General features: G+C 47.2%; 1 protein-coding gene across 1 annotated transcript in view; it reads left to right on the top strand.

Annotated features, from left to right (window-relative positions):
• The window catches only part of ADAM12 (ADAM metallopeptidase domain 12), a 387,856-nt gene that overhangs the window by 341,508 nt on the left and 29,672 nt on the right, over window positions 1–16,676 (top strand). Inside the window, exons 15-21 of the mRNA XM_082406618.1 lie at window positions 4,629–4,737; window positions 4,843–5,041; window positions 7,633–7,710; window positions 10,005–10,113; window positions 13,552–13,687; window positions 14,291–14,399; window positions 16,231–16,410. Of these exons, the coding sequence (XP_082262744.1) occupies window positions 4,629–4,737; window positions 4,843–5,041; window positions 7,633–7,710; window positions 10,005–10,113; window positions 13,552–13,687; window positions 14,291–14,399; window positions 16,231–16,410 (920 nt within the window). The remainder of the gene's footprint in view (window positions 1–4,628; window positions 4,738–4,842; window positions 5,042–7,632; window positions 7,711–10,004; window positions 10,114–13,551; window positions 13,688–14,290; window positions 14,400–16,230; window positions 16,411–16,676) is intronic.

The raw sequence follows: 16,676 nt of genomic DNA, 5'->3' as shown, positions 1-16,676 counted from the left end.
GCATATGCAGCTGATGAAATCATGACCCGCTACTCATCCAGCTGTGAGTTTCCTTTGCCACGTTGTAGCCAGCAGTGTCATTGCTGTGCCCCACCGATGACATGTCCTGCCGATACATCAACAGTGGAGTGTGATGTGACATCTCCTGCTCCCTTGAGTTTTGGGTAAGAGCTGAAATGAACCAAACTCTTGGAAATAGACAGTTACTGCTTTCTTGCAAGAGACAGAAAGTTAACCTTTAGAACTCTGCATTGTTCAAGCCACTGGGCAAATTAATACCAGAGTGGAGTAAATTTTACTGGTCAGACCCCACTCAGCTTTGTTTCTTTATGGACTGACTTCTACTGCATGCTGTGCCCAGCACAGTGACTAATAGTGCGGATGCCCAACAAATGGCATGTTAGTGAGCCAAACGTTCCCATTCATCTAAAGCGTGTCTGTTGGTTTAAGGGCAAGGAAGGGAATTACAGGGAAGACGCTCTTTGTTCCCAGAGTTCAGTGGAATAAAGAGGAGTCAAACTCAGGTGTCTTTCCTTGAGGTCTCCCGCTGCCTCATTCAAAATGGTGCTCGGCATCTGCGCGGTGTGGTGAGGTTCTGGAGGACCAGTCCAGCCTGGCTGGGGGGGCGCCCCGAATGAGCACAGGACTCGGGGAAGCAGGACCTCACTCACTGAAACAGGTGAGGAGGAGGTGGGTGCGGGGAAGCTGAGGTCCTTGAGCTCTGACTGTACTTCTTGTTGAATATACGAAGTATGTACAGAACCTCCCAGGGCTTCCGACGAGGAGATTCTCTTTCTTCCCTCTCGTTCCCCAAGGTGGGTCCAGGAGTTCCTCACCCAGTCACTCAGCAGCCTTCATTGGCTTCCCGTGATGTGCTAGGCACTGGGGACGCCCCTCTGTGAAGGAAACAGGTGTGAAGCCCTTACCGACACCATCCTGAACTATTACAGTGTTAAAACACGGCAAGTGTTGCAAACAAGGTCAGCTCCAAGGAGCTCTCCTCCCCTCACATCCTTAATGTTCAGGGGCCAAGCTGTCCCCTTCCCCATGATCAATGGCCATCCTCAGTGTAACTCAGGTTTACTGAGAGCCTGGGGGACTCACTGAACCTCACAGCACCTCAGGTCAGGTGCTGCCCTTGTCCCCATCATAGAAATGAGGGAAGAGAGTCTCAAAAAGTTCCCATAACTTGACCAGGATCTCCTAGTGTGTAGGGTTGACACCAGATCAGCCCATTATTCTGAGTCCCAAGCCCCGGCTCTTCCAGTACTGCAGCACGGCCACCGAGTGTAGAAATCAAACAGGAGGAGGCCTTTCAAAAGGAATTGAGACTTGATAAACATTTGTTTTTGTTTTTCTTAGATCCCATACATGCGCAAATATAAAACAGTTTTCCCAAAAGATTCGGCGTCGGAAAGAATGGTTTACTACTGACCTCTTTTTTTTAAATGTATTTTATTGAAGTATGGTTGATTTACAATGTTGTGTTAATTTCTACTGTACAGCAAAATGAATCAGTTATACATATATAGATATTCTTTTCGTGTTCTTTTCCATTATGGTTTATTACAGGGTATTGAATATAGTTCCCTGTGCTCTACAGTAGGACCTTGTTGTTTATTCATTCTCTATATAATAGTTTGTAGGTGCTAACTCCAAACTCTCAATCCATCCCTCCCCCACGCCCCCTCCCTACTGGCAACCACAAGTCTGTTCTCTATGTCTGTGAGTCTGTTCCTGTTTCGTAGATAGATTCGTTGGTGTCACATTTTAGATTCCACATATAAGTGATATCATATGGTATTTGTCTTTCTCTGTCTGACTTGCTTCACTCAGTACGATAATCTCTAGGTCCATCCATGTTGCTGCAAATGGCATTATTTCATTCTTTTTTATGGCTGAGTAGCACTGACCTCTTCATCTCTCAGTCGTGTCTTTTGAACCTCACAGTCCAGCTGAGGAAGCACTTTGGACCTCGTGAACCTGTGTCAATGCTGGTTTAGAGGCTCATTGAGGTCAACTGACAAACTTGGGTTTGAGAAAAGACAACATTTATCACGTGTTTAATTATTATTCCTAGGGTGTGACTTCCTGCCTCCACTTTTTTTTTTTTTCAGGTAAAAGAGCTTTTAAAAGCTCACTTTGGCAAGCAACAGGATGGGTGATTAGGTTGTGGAGATCATGAATATACACCCACTGAGCAAATAGAAAAAAGTAAAATCAAAAGACTCACTGTTCGGTGAGTGGGTACTTAGGCCTAAAAATAAGATTCCCTGTGACAACATCACAACAGAATAAAAGGGTCAGCATCAAAATAAGCTGTGAATGAAGGGAATGTGCTGTGGAAAACAAAGACTTTTTTTAACCATTTTATGGAGTTACGATTGACATACAAAAAGCTGTACGTATTTAGTGTGTACACCTTGATGAGCTTGGAGGTAAGTGTACACCTGTGAAACCATCCCCACAGTCCATGCTGTAATCATATCCGCCACCTCCTAAGTATTCCTCCCACCCTCTTTATTTACTACGATTTCTGTGTATGTGATGAGAACACTAAACATAAGATTCACCCTCTTAGCAAATGTTTAAATATACAGTGTTAGTAACTATAAGCACCATGCTGTACAGTAGATCGCTACAATTTATTCATTTTGCACAACTGAAACTTCGTACCCTTTGACTAATACCTCCCCATTGCCCCCAGTCCCTGGCAATGACCATTCTACTCTCTGCTTCTTCTATGGGTTCAACTTTTTTAGATTCCATGATCATGCAGTGTTTGTCTTTCTGTATCTGACTTATTTCACTCAGCATCTTGTCCTCCAGGTTCATCCATGCTGTCACAAATAGCAGGATTTCCTTCTTTCTAAAGGCTGAATAATATTCACTTGTACGTATATACTACCATTTTCTTTATTCATTCATCTGTCAGTGGACACTTAGGTCTCCTCTGTGTCTTGGCTCTTGTGAATAATGTTGCAATGAACATGAGAGTTCAGGTATCTCTTTGAGATCCTGATTTCAATTCCTTTGGATATTTACCCAGAAGTTGAACTGGTAATCATGTGATAGTTCTATTGTTAATTTTTTTGAGGAACCTCCATACTGTCTTTTGCAGTGGCTGTATATATTCTCACCAACAATGTATGAGGGTTTCCTTTTCTCCACATCCTCACTAACACTTGTTATCTTTTTTTTTTTTTTTTTTTTGATAACAGCCACCATAATTGGCATGAGGTGATAGCTCATTGTTGTTTTGATTTGTATTTCCCTAATGTGTAGTGATGTCGTCCATTTGAATGTCCTCTTTGGAGAAATGTCTTAAGTTCTTTTGCCCATTTTTTAATCCGGTTAGGACAGAGACTTGTGTCCAGTTCAGGGAAATGCCCTGTGGGAGGAGTTTGGGAGACTCTCTTAAATGGTTTTTAAAAAAACAGAGAATGGGAAAATAAGAGGTCCAGGACGGGGGCAACTTAGTGCAGAGGTCAATGGCTAAACCTGTTGCTGGTCTCAGCTGCTACAGGGGTTTGGTTTGGTTTGATTTGTCTGCTTCTTTGTTTGATGAGATGCTGAACGTGTCTGATGAGGAATCAGGTTGCAGAAAGATGGACTTTTTAGTAGTAAGAACACCATCTGGTCCCTGGGAGGAGGCGAGCATTGCCCATCATGACATTGTCACCTTGGAAGGTGCGTGGAGCCTCCCCAGAGCAGGATGCAGACAAGGGCAGGGGGCAGAGCTGGGTTTGGGGAAGTTGGCATCCTGGCTGATGTGAGAGGAAGTGCCCAGACAGGACACCGGTGTGGGCAGGAAGGCAGTCCCAGGGCACCACACAGGGCACAGCTTACCTGAAGAGTGGGGACCATTTTCCTGAATTTCTCACATAGTCTTCAACAGATACCACTATGATAGGATTCGAGAGCCCTCCGAACTTTGGCAACGCAAACCCCAGGTACATGTTCTCTCTTTCCTTGACCGGAAGATGTGCTAAAAATGGCCATTTCCTGAGCTCTCTGGCTCCACGCCCCTCTGTACCAGGCACTGTCCTGCTGTGTAAAAAGACCATCAGATTTTATGCCTCCATGGCCTCTGGGAGCAGTCTCTGCCTTGCAAACACAGGCATTCGTTGAAGCCAGTGCTTGCTCCAGTAGGGAGCTTTGTGGGGCTGGAAACGTGGTGTAAGACCTCTGCGTTGCTCGTTCTCTCTCTCTCTCTCTCATTGCTTCCTCACGTGAGTCATCATTATTCCTTGGAGCCTGCTTTAACTTGCATTTTCTCACCGGAATTGTGTGGGAGTTGTTCAAGAGAGCAAGCCTCCCCTTCCCCCGCAGCCGGCCAGCCACCCACTTTGGGGTTGGGTCAGGTGTGGCCCCAGAGCCAGGCCTCATCTCTGGAGAGGCCGCACGTGCCATGGGCCCAGTAAGCAGCCCTCCAGAAGAGGGAGTGATGAAATGCATGCTTTGCTGTGAGCTGAGACGGGCTTGTATCAGGCATCAGCCAAGATGCCAGGTGTGATTTCTCGGGACGCTGAACACATCTTCCCTTAACCTGAAAGCCTCGTGCTGTTCCAAGAAAAATGTTCAAAACACTTGCAGGAGGTGAAAGTGCTGCTTTGCTTCTGTTTCAGGTGCTAAACCTGCCCCCGGGATCTGCTTCGAGAGAGTCAACTCTGCAGGTGACCCTTATGGCAACTGCGGCAAAGACTCCAAGAGCTCCTTCGCTAAGTGCGAGATGAGGTGGGGTCTGCCTCCTGACCGCGCCGTGGCTTTGAACTTCCCAGGTCACTTAGGGCTGCTTCCAGACTTTCCCTCTTTGAGCGCTGTCTGTTCTTGCCTTTCCAGAGATGCTAAATGTGGAAAAATCCAGTGTCAAGGAGGTGCCAGCCGACCAGTCATCGGTACAAATGCCGTTTCCATAGAAACGAATATCCCCCTGCAGGAAGGAGGTCGGATTCTGTGCCGTGGGACCCACGTGTACTTGGGCGATGACATGCCGGACCCAGGGCTTGTGCTTGCCGGCACAAAGTGTGCAGATGGAAAAGTAAGACCCATATGCTCGCTTGCATCACAAATGTAAGTCTGGAAGGGGGCCCACTGAGAAACGTCCTGTTGGAGAACTGAGTTACAGGGTTGGTTTGTTTTCCTAAATCCGCTTCTCAGAATGTTGCCTCTGAAATTCCGTTCTTTGCACCTAGAAGAAAAAGTCAATAAATCCTAGATTCTGGTCTGACCATTGAGATGCAGATTTGGGAAAATCAAGCTTGTTTTCTCAGCTCTTTAGTGTTAATAAGTCATGTCTACACTCTGGATGTTATGAGAGTTTCCAGCCAGGAAATTACTCTGGAAGGAAACACAGCAGCATATTATATTGTTTTTGGAAACGTGGTTTGGGTTTTTGGCACGGTGGGGACTTGTTCTCACCTGGACAGAATGGGAAGTCAGATGTAGTTTCAGAGACCCCCATACAGGGACAGGAGAGGCGAAGAGATAGGATAAGCTTAAAGCCAAAGGGTGTTCTTTTGGAGATCAGGGGGAAAGGTAGACTGAGATACTGGGGGTTGGGGGGCAGGCAGTTAGAAATAAAGTCCAAAACGACCAAAAAAATTTTTGAGATTTTTATATTCTGCCACATTGTTTTTTCCCACCAAACTTTCTCATCGGACTGAATGACAGCAAGTTAATAAAACACTTTAAGAAAGAAGATGCTTTCATTAGGCTCCTCCTTTTCAAAATGATTATGAAATCATTCCTAACATGGAGGTCACAGAGCAGAAAGGAAAGGTGCTGAGTCATCTCCTGTAGCAGAGCCCCCAGGACAGGAGTTCCCTCCACTCCGCCCCCTCCCCCTTCCCCCATACACCACAAATGCTTTTATCCTTAAGGAAACAGGATGATAAGTGAAACGTGTTATACATTCTGGGTGTCTCCTGAACCACACCCATTCGCTTATATTCAAGCCTTGACATTAGACTGACACCATTTAAACTGTGGTCTGAACAGCTAAGGCCAGGTGCGTCTGAACACTGAAATTCCAAGGACTCAATTTATCAGTGAGCTTTTCCCTTCATGTGCAGGATTCAATGTGCTTTGATCTCCTTCCTGCAGAACACTAGTTCTTTGAAAGCCTTCCTTAGCCTAGCCCGTGGGTTGGGGGAGGGCAGCACCCGTATGCTGTGATTCTGCCTGGGGTCCTGCTGTGTTCATTGCAACCCCAGACAATTTCCTTTCTCAGCCGGAATGTGACAGTCCCCTTGCCCAAGATTCCCACCAGCTCTGAGAGCTGCTTGGACCAGCACTTTTTTCAAAGGGCGTTAATCTTGCCTTAGATAAACTGCTGGGGTCAGATGGTGAATGTCTCATAGGAAGGTCCTATTTGATTTAAAATGCTTCTGTAATCTAAAAATGAGACTTTTCTCCCTTTGACTCCACTAATTTGTAACATCTTATGGGAGATAAAGAACCTGATCCCTTGAGTCTGGACTATATTATGCACCTTTGAAATAAGACTAAACCCTTTCAACCAGCCCAGTACCATTTAGCAAATTGCTGCCTCTGCAGAGGCTTGAGAAATACAAGGGAAGCGTCTGTTTTACTCGCTGAGCATTTCTGTTGATGGTTTATGTCATCGACGATAGTACTTGTCAGTCGGTATTTTGGAAAATTTCCCGTATGTTAATATCTCCCTTACCAGATTCTCGGATTCTTGGAGTCTTTGAGTCTGCATAGGCCCAGGTGAAGGGCTAGTCTCTTTTGTTCTCTCCTACATCTTTTAATGGAGGGGGGAAATGCTGCAATATGCAGATCTCATTGCAAGCTCTAAACAAAAATCATGAGAAAATCAGTTACCATAATTTCAGGATTGACCAAAACCATATAAAATGCCATGAAGATAGACGACTTCCATAGTGTCCACATTGATGTGAGTCTTGAAATGGGCTGAGTTTGGAGGCAGGCATCAGGTTCCATATCCAGGTCCAAGGCAAAGTGCATTATTCATATTAAATGAAAGATGGTCTTCCCCAAGCTTTCCTTTGCTTTCTCTTCTTTTTTATTTTTTTTTAATTTTTATTGGAGTATAGTTGATTTACAATGTTCTGTTAGTTTCAGGTGTACAGCAAAGTGAATCAGTTATACATATATCCACTCTTTTTTAGATTCTTTTCCCATATAGGTCATTACAGAGTATTGAGTAGAGTTCCCTGTGCTATACAGTAGGTCCTTATTGTTACCTATTTTATATATAGTAGTGTGTATATGTCAGTCCCAATCTCCCAATTTATCTCTCTCCCCTTTACCCCCTAGTAACCATAAGTTTGTTTTCTACATCTGTGACTCTATTTGTTTTGTAGGTAAGTTCATTTGTACCCTTTTTTTAGATTCCACATATAAACAATATCATATGATATTTATCTTTCTCTGTCTGACTTACTTCATTCAGTACGACAGTCTCTAGGTTCATCGTGTTGCTGCAAATGGCATTATTTCGTTCTTTTTCATGGCTGAGTAACATTCCACTGTATATATGTACCACATCTTCTTTATCCATTCCTCTGTTCTTAAATACACAGATAGATGCATGTGCGTGTGGTTGTAGACAGACTGAGATATTTGCTGTGTTTCCCTCCTCTCCAGATTTGCCTCAATCGTCGGTGTCAGAACGTAAGTGTCTTTGGTGTTCACGAATGTGCGGTGCAATGCCACGGCAGAGGGGTAAGTAGGTGAACTGCCTTTGTATAGCCGGCCCACAGCAAGTTCAGCACTAAATCATTCCTTTGTAAAGGATTTTTGGCATCCATAACTTTGTAAAAATATAGCAGTCAGTGTCTCCTCAATATTTTCTTCTGAAGACGTTCATTTTCTTTGACCTTTACATAGCGTAAGAAATGGGATTTTTATTTAACAAAGAAAATCAGATTGAGTGATAATTATCTCTTAAATTAACATTCTGGATTTTTTTTAAAAAGGACTTTGTCATCTTCAAAGTAATTTTAACATGAACCTTCCTTCATGAAGAGTTTTTCATTAGCGTTTCAAACAGAGCCGCCCCTCCTACAGCCAAGATTCAGAATATGTGTCTGAACTGAAATATTTCCAAAAGGAATTAAAACAAAGAAGACAGAACATACTGACCACATGTTCTTGAAATCACATACAATGGGTGTCAACTAAAGAAGGCTGTTATTTTAGTTCAGAGAATTTTTAGGCGGGGGGAAGAGGATTCTAATTGTTTAAAACCTAATTTATTTTTTCTGATGGGCTTAATTGTTTCCAGTGGAATCATATTAATCTTGCCTAGCTATGCCAGGGGTTCATTTGTTTTTCTGAAACCTTTTCTACAGATATTGTGCTCCAAATTCTACTTTTAAAATAGACACTCACCAATGATTGTAACATAGAATTATGGAGGTTTGCATAAAATTACTCTTGTGCTGTAACCATAAAGGATTGCAGTGTCACCTCAGATGGGTTTGTTGATGGTGAGTGTAGCTGACTGTCTGTATAAAATGGAATCCTTTCATGTCTTCACTGGATCATAGATTTCTTTCTAATGGCTGGAAGAAATGACCTAGCACAGCCTTATTATTTGGCTGATGAAGGAGTCCAGGCCCCAGTGGGGATAGTGACACGTCCAAGGTTACATGACCAGTTAGTAGCAAGGCTGTGCCGGGGACCCTGGACTCCTTCTTCTCCAACATCCTGGGGTCCCATCCACACACTGGAGAGGCCATGACTTGGGAACAAGTAAGGACCCGGTCCTTCCCTCGCGAGGCCAGGCTCACCAGCAGCGCCTCCAAGTGGGGTGTGAGGGCTGTAATCTCTCTGCCACAAGCTGCCAGAAGGGCACATGACTGTGATGTGCATCAGGAGACCAGCGCGGGCAGGAGAGTTGCCTGAATCCCAGGGAGCCGTACCTCAGCAGCACCATCTCTGAGGAGACAGGCAAGACACGCAGACTCGAGGCAACATGGGCTATGCTACACGGTAGTTAATTCGGCTTAGCGTCAGCTTCATGGAAACACACTTTCTCACTTATCGCAGGCTTTCCTGACTGTTGGGCTTCTTGTTGGAAGCATCTGGGGCGGGTGGTTGATTCAGAAAAAAAAGAGTCTGTGAAAGCAGGGAAACATCACAAATGAGAGAAATGCCTGGAACGTTTATCGTGTCTTAAAATATAAAAGTGTGTGTTTGGCTTTATCCAGCATCCGTAGCTGGGCCCTGACTTTAGTATACAAATCATCCAAAGTGCACCATCTATGACGTACCGTTTGTTTCTCTAAGCGGAAGGGAAATTTAGACACCCAACGAGCAACCTTCGTGTCTTTTGCGGCTTTTCCTGACCATTTTTCAGCTGTTCCGCCCATTCCAAATTTGTCAAAAGTTCTTTTTAGTGATTTGCATTTATCCAGTGTTCCCAAAGCGTTCAGCCTCATTGTCATAGAAATAATTCTCTCTCGTTTTCACGCTCGTACTCCACTCGTTCCGGTAGTAGTTCGGCAAATTCCATGTGTGACAGCCTCCCCGAGCCTCCCATCTGAAGGTGCCCAGGGTTGTAGGGCCCATGATGCCCAAGGGCATGGATTCCATGTCCCTGAAGCAGGGCCCCTCCTTACCACTGAGAGGGCTTCTCATCTCGGCCAGATCAGGAGGGTTTCCTGGATTTAAAAAGAAGGACATGCAGATTGAGAAGAAAAAGGGGTTGAAAGGAGTGTGTGAGCCCTAATAGTCTCGATCCTTCTCTCAATAGCTGCTGATGTAACAACAGCACATTATGTTAGTCCGCAGCCTCGGGCTCTGGGCTCACCTGTGTGGTGCTGGGTTTAGGGTTTATCCTCACAGCCGCATGTACGGAGTCTGACTGTACCGGTGTGATGGGGGCTCTGACCACAGGGCCTTTGCTTTGCTCTCGGGCTCAATTAGGGCTCAGAGACTTAGCGCTGCCCCAGGGGGAGGTGCGTCCTAACCCTGCTTCCCTCTTGGTGTCTTTCTCCTCTGCTGCCCGGAAGGTGTGTAACAACAGGAAGAACTGTCACTGCGAGGCCCACTGGGCTCCTCCCTTCTGTGACAAGTTTGGCTTTGGAGGAAGCAAGGACAGCGGCCCCACCCGGCAAGCAGGTTAGTGGTGACGGCGCGTCCCAGGGAGTGGGCTGAGCTCCTGGGGGCAGCGGGAAGCCAGGCCCTTGGGGGATCCTTCCAAGCAAGGCTGAGGGCTCACCAGCCGTCGGGCGGGTGCACAGCCGGAAACCCAGTGAGGGCCCCACGCAGACCTCACACAGCCCGCGGCCTCTCCGTTTCCAGACCCTCCCTAGTCCTTGCCTGATCTTTGCAGAGACTCCTCACTCTGCTTTACTCAGAGGCTGAGTTTGCCGGGTCTTAGCCTGTGACATTTTCTTAGCTAAGGTCATTCTACCGCAGACTGCCAAGTTGGGTATGAACTTCATTGTCGGATCAAAGGATTTTGTCAAGGCCAGCCTCTGTGTACCAGGGCTAAGAGGTGTGCAGTCAAATGCCTTTTCAAGGTCTTGCTAGAAAGACACCCTCCTTTTCATAAAGGGACCGGTCCCGGCAGTAGCAGCAGAGATAGCAGTAGTTTCTCTTTGCTGAGCGGCTGTTACCTGCCGTGCTTCACGTTTTATATGCATTAGCTCATCGAATCCTTACAAAAGTTGGCAGTATTCTTCTTTCCTTACAAGGGACCCGAGGCTCAGGGAAGTTAAGCAACTTTCACAGAGTCACACAGCTAAGACTGAGGCACAGTCTACCCGTGAAGAAGCCCCTAAGGGTGGCTGTGCTGGGACTGTCGGTTCTTTCCTCCTCAAAGACGTGGAGAGGTGGTCTCCTAGTGCAGGACTGTCTTCTCTGAGCTCTTGTCAGCCAGTTAAGGGGCAGGCCTGAGTGATGCCCACCTTAAAGCAAAAGAAGCGAGGCCAGTGGTGCAGAGAGCCCACCGCGAGCCGGGGGTGGGGGGGTGTGGGCAGGCAGGAATGTCCCGAGCACACTTGTGCTGCCACCGCGGCGCCCACCTGAGCCCCTGGACGCTCGGACGGTGGCTAACGCCACTGCGGAGGACGTCCTACGTCCCGAGTCCCGCTGTGACTGGCAGGGTTGAATCTGTGGCTTGGCCACTGTTTCCATGACAACAGACACAACACTGCTCTACAGGACCAGGCAGGGGGCACAGGGCCAGGAGGGAGAGACCCTCTGGGCAGCCACATCTGGAGAAACAGTGCTGTGAGGACGGGAGGTGAGCTCCCGGTCATCCTTCTGCTTAAAGATGGTCGTGTCTCGACACTGCTCCCGAGACCGCCCTGAGCTCCAGCCCCGCAGCAAGTGGAAAAAGGGCGCCAAGGTCTTTCCTCTTAGCACACATCCATCCCAGGGGGTAATAAGCCAGGCCTGGCCCAGCGTCCCCGCCTTGATGGCTGGCCTCTTGCTGCAACTTAGTCAATTTTCTAATTGGCCATTAAGAGTTTATTGTTAAAAAATAGCAGCATTTTAGTTTTTAATGCATCGGGGACCCTGCCACCTGTTCCGTCCTCCGCGTTCAGGTGAGCCAGATGGCATTCAAGGAATTGGACAGGATGGCGGGAGACAGGCCACATGCTCTGGGTCCCTGTTCGGTGTGGACACCAGGGGGACTCAGGTTTGGGGGTTCCCTAAACTTTGGGGGAACCCACAGAGTTGCCAATTCTTCGTTGTACCAAGTAAGAATATTTTAAAAATGGAAACAACTGAAGAGCCAGACTCATCCACCATTGCCGTCGTATCATAAAAGAAAGTAAGTTTACACACCTCCCCCCAAAACACCTACTAAAAAGGGGCCACGAGAAGCCGGCTGATGGCTGCACGGGGCACAGCCGCGCCCTGGGCCTCACTGCCCGCCTGCCCGCCCGACTGGGGCTCAGAAGTTCATGATGCAAGTATTTCTCCAGCATCTGCCAGGCGCCAGCTGCTCCTCCGGGCCCTGGGAGACACTCAGCAGGCACAGCACGGACGAGAAGCTGTGATGGGCGGGGTGATGTGAGACTCAGGAAGGTGGGCCACGGGATGGAGGGGACGTGGGGGCAGGCTCAGTGGGACACGGCGCCTGCACTGGATGCGGGGATGGCACTGCCTGGGGCTCTGGCTTGAGCAGCTCAAGGAGACAGGCAGCCTGGGGGCGGGGGGGGGGCAAGCTCAGCGGGCGGCCCTGTCGGTGTTTGACTGATAATTCATCCGTTTAAGACTCCGGAATTTGGAAGTGCGGAACTAGAAAGTATGGCTGAAGCCTCTTGCTGCTCGCTTTTTAATGAACTGTGTTAAGAGACAACAGAATCCTAACCAGAGGCACCTGTGACTGCCAGCTCACAGCCTCGAAAGAGGGACCTTTGGGCCAGGAAACCAGAGCAAGGCTTTTCCAGTAACACAAGTGAATCAAGACGGTCCTGTGTTGATCGTCTGCCTTAGACTCAGACACATCCCTCTCAGGACTTGTCAGCTGGGGACGAAGTCCAGAAACAGGGTCTGAAGGCTTTCTCCCGCCGGGTGGGGGCTGCTACTGCCCTGGTTCCCAGCCAGCCGAATGTCCCGGTCGGAGGTGGGGTGGGAGAGCCCTGGTGACAGAAGCCACCTCCACAGCCGTCACCAGCAGCCCGAAAGGACTGCAGGGCACCTACCAGGGGACGCACAGACGGATGGCTGCCGGCGGGAGAACAGAGGCAAATGAATTGAGACCTGTGCTCTCAAGGAGTTCACCGCCCTGGTGAAACTGCAAACACAGGTCCTCCAAATCCCGACATTTAGAGCCCTCCGCAGACGGCCCTTGACCGCGGCTGCAGTTAGCAACCAACGGGATGGTTTGATTTTCCCTTCCTTTCCACACCCTTGAGGAGTCTTCGTGTCTCTGCACTAAGCAGAATGGGATCATATCACAGAAAGGGGGGATGTTTCCTTAGATAAAATAAACAGCATCCTCCCAGAGAAAGGGGTTTGCCCCCCTTCACAGGCTGCGTTTTTAAGTCCCTAACATAACGAAACAGAATCCAAGGGCATTTAAACTGAGTTTGCTTTTTCACCTTTTAATTGGATGATACCCAGAAGTAAGGTCTTGGTCTAAAAAAAATACAAAAAAACAAAAAACAGACGCCAACAACAAAGAATGAGAGAAGGAAAGAGCCTGCAGGAGCATATTTGTGATGGGGGCTGGGAAGATTTCAGTTTGGGGACCACTTTAATTCTGATGGGATTCTAGTGACAGCTCCCTGTTACTTTCGCCACCATTCCCCTGCTGTTGTCATGCCTGGGGGGCCCATGTCACCAGGGATATGGTCCCACTGGCCAGACTGTATTCCCATTTAGCAAGTTCCAGACTCGTCAGAAATGAATAATGGCAGGGCAGATTGCACCTCAGACATGACCTTTGAAGTGAGACTAATTAGTACACCATTCAGGGATTTACTCGCTCCATTTCTGTTCCTTCCTTCAAAGTTCATTTTGCCGTAAATGTCACAGTTTGATACTCCCCATATTTTAGTTATATGCCTCCTTCTCTGAGTCAAATGTGCTTTGTTTCAGATAACCAAGGTTTAACGATAGGAATTCTGGTGACCATCCTGTGTCTTCTTGCTGCTGGATTTGTGGTTTATCTCAAAAGGAAGACATTGATACGACTGCTGTTTACAGATAAAAAAACCACCATTGAAAAGCTAAGGTACCCTGGGTTAGGGTCATCTTTTCAAGAAATGGCATTTGAAAGAATGTGCAATGGGCTGCTTCTCACTGTGTTTCCTTAGCAAAGAAGAGGTCAGATTTTCTGTTGGTTTGGTGTGTTAACATTTCTGCCAGACCAGCTGCCCCCTTCACTTCCCCTTCAAACTATTTGCAATTTATTACATAAATAAGCAGGGTGTTGATGAATTCCACTGGTGTATTTTTCCCACCCTTACATTGGTACTTTTTACAAGATGGAATATTAAAACATTTTTATCAGATGGGGTCGCTTTCGATCCAAATATATTCCGAGACATCATTGCTAAAATGCCAGCTTTATGCAAAATGTCTCCCAGGTGTCCCAAGCTGTGTGTCTTTGGATTGCAAGAACTAATTTAACAGAATAATGGCTTGGGGGGAAAAAAACTCAATATTTATGTTTTAATCTTGTAAGAGTGTTAGATAACTTTTCTCGTGCATGTTTACCACACTAAGTTAAAAGAAGTGCATTGCATTTTGAGTGTCACTGTGAACAAAATAGAAAAAGTCAAGTCAAGCAGAGGGGACAGCGCCCTCGGCAAGCGTGTCTGGGATTGCATTGCAGGTGTGTGCGCCCCTCCCGGCCGTCCAGTGGCTCCCAGCCTAGTCAGGCTCACCTCACCCACCTCAGCAAAGGGCCGATGAGGAAGCCGCCACCTTCCAACACACCTAAGGTGAGTTTTGAACAAACATAAGAAGCGAGCAAACACATGAAGACGCGGGTTTTTCAATAAGAGCTTGAGCAGGACTAGACCCCGCAGCCTCTTGCTGTGGAACGCTGGGTCAGCACCCTAGGGGCAACACGGTGCCAGGTGCCACTGAGGCCGTGTGCCCTGCAAGACATGCTACGTGGTCATCATCCCTCCGGTCACCCAGGTGGCCACATTCCTAGGAGGCCCACTGGCTATGCTGACCAGGCAGGGTCCTGATGCTGGACCCCTTCTGTGATTTGAGAATGCCACTGAGTGGGTTTGGGAGAGCTTCTATGGCCCGCTGCTACTCCCAGGGTATTTCTGAGAGTTACACTGAACCCTTGGTCAGGCCCATCTTGCTGCAGCCCTGGGCTGTAGAAGCTCTGTCCAACCTATGGCTTCAAAGAGCTGGATCCTCAAACCAAAGTACCTCATGGTTCCCTACTGTCTCTTCACTTTCCTGCTACCTTGGTGAATTATGACTAGTGTTCACTCTGATATTTAGGTTCCCCCACCAAGTGTTTTTGATGTACCTGTAAGAATTCTTGAATATTGAACTCATTCAACAAGAGTCCAGATTGTAGCAGGGAAAGGTGTTGGTGTCAGGAAATGACAAATGATTTTTAAAATCATCATCAGGTATTCAGTAGGCAAAAAACAACCACCACCACAACAAAAAACTGTTTTATCTCCCTTGATCCAGAAAGTGTAGAGGGTTGGGTTGCAAAGAGGAGACAGCCATTCCTAATGAGCATTGTCACCTTTCACCCCTACCCGTGGGAGACAGGAAAAACAGCTTCATTTGCAAGAGCCAAAGATGCAGTTTTATTTTGAAGAGCCAAAAACCAGAAATTACCCAAATATCAATCAACGGGTAAAAGGGTAAACGCACTTTGGTATATTTACACAGTGGGATGCTTCTCAGAATTAGAAAAAATGAACTATTGATACACACTACATCTTGGATAAATCTCAAAGTCATTATGATGAGTGAAAGAAGCCAGACCAAAAATGATGATTTCATTTATATAAAATTCTGGAAAATGCAAAGCAATTTACAGTGACAGAAATCGGATCAGTAGTTGCTGGGAGAAGGAGAAGGGGGGCGGTGGGAGGGAAGGATGACGGGGTGGTGGATATGTTTATCGCTTTCCTTACTGTGATGGTTTCATGGGTGTGAATCTATGTCAAAATTTACCAAATTGTACATTTTAAATATATGCAATTAATAGTCAATGAGACCTCTATAAAGCTATTTATAGAAAGAAAGGAAGACAAGAGGGAGGCAGGGAGGGGCAGGGGGCATGAGACCCACGCTGCATCCGTTCTCATCTGTCGCTAAAAACAAGGCCACCAGGCAGGAGACGGTCCTCCAGACCCAGACCCTCACCTCCGCCCCGATGCTCCTTCCCCAGGAGTTTTCCTCAGTTCTCATTGAGCCTTGTGTACGCTGAACTACGCCTCATTTTCACAAGCCCTTTGGAATTTCCTTAAGATCTGGTCTGTGTCTTCGTACGTGTTGGTGCTTCCTGAGGTTGCCTTGCACCTACTTGTTAACGAATTAAACCAGTTTTTAAACATTTAGATAGAAAGCGATCCCACTATTCCAGGTTTGGGGGTGGGGGAGGGTGGTTTGTTAGAATTCTGAAGCTGACATCAATAATAATAGATTCCCTCTGCTGTAATTCCTTGATTTCTTTCCCTCCTCCACCTGCCCTCCCCCTGCAGCTAGAGCAGATGAGTTTGCACGGCTTGTCCCTCCAAGGATTACACAGTAATGACCACATCATGGCTCTTTGCTCTGACCCCGCAGGACAATCCCAGGAGATTGCCGCAGTGTCAGCACGTGGACATCAGCAGACCCCTCAAAGCCCTTGACGCCCCTCTGCCCAGTTCTCCTCAGCGAGGACTCCCGCCCCTGCACCCGGCTCCTCGTGTGCCCTGCGTCCCTGCCAGACCCCTGCCGGCCAACCCTGCACTCAGACAGGCCCAGGTACGCCCTCAGCTGTTAATTTGATGGAGGTCATTTGGATCCAGACTCTGCTACTTGCTAAAGTCTGAACTTGGGCGAGTTGCTTAAGTTCTCAGCACCTGTATAAAATGGAGATAATTCAGCTCCTGAGATGGATAAACAAGATCATCCAGGTAAAGCATTTAGTACAGTACTTGGTGTCTAGTTACGGTGCAATATATTTTAGTTATTATTAGGAATATTTTTATCTTTTCTATTCAGAATAGTGAGGGTGCCCATTCAACTTG

This window comes from Balaenoptera borealis, assembly GCF_965194805.1.
Source record: "Balaenoptera borealis genome assembly, chromosome: 10".
In the NCBI taxonomy this organism is placed as follows: domain Eukaryota; kingdom Metazoa; phylum Chordata; class Mammalia; order Artiodactyla; family Balaenopteridae; genus Balaenoptera; species Balaenoptera borealis.
The sequence above is the reverse complement of the archived record's forward strand: the minus strand, read 5'-3'. Positions and strand labels throughout refer to the sequence as shown.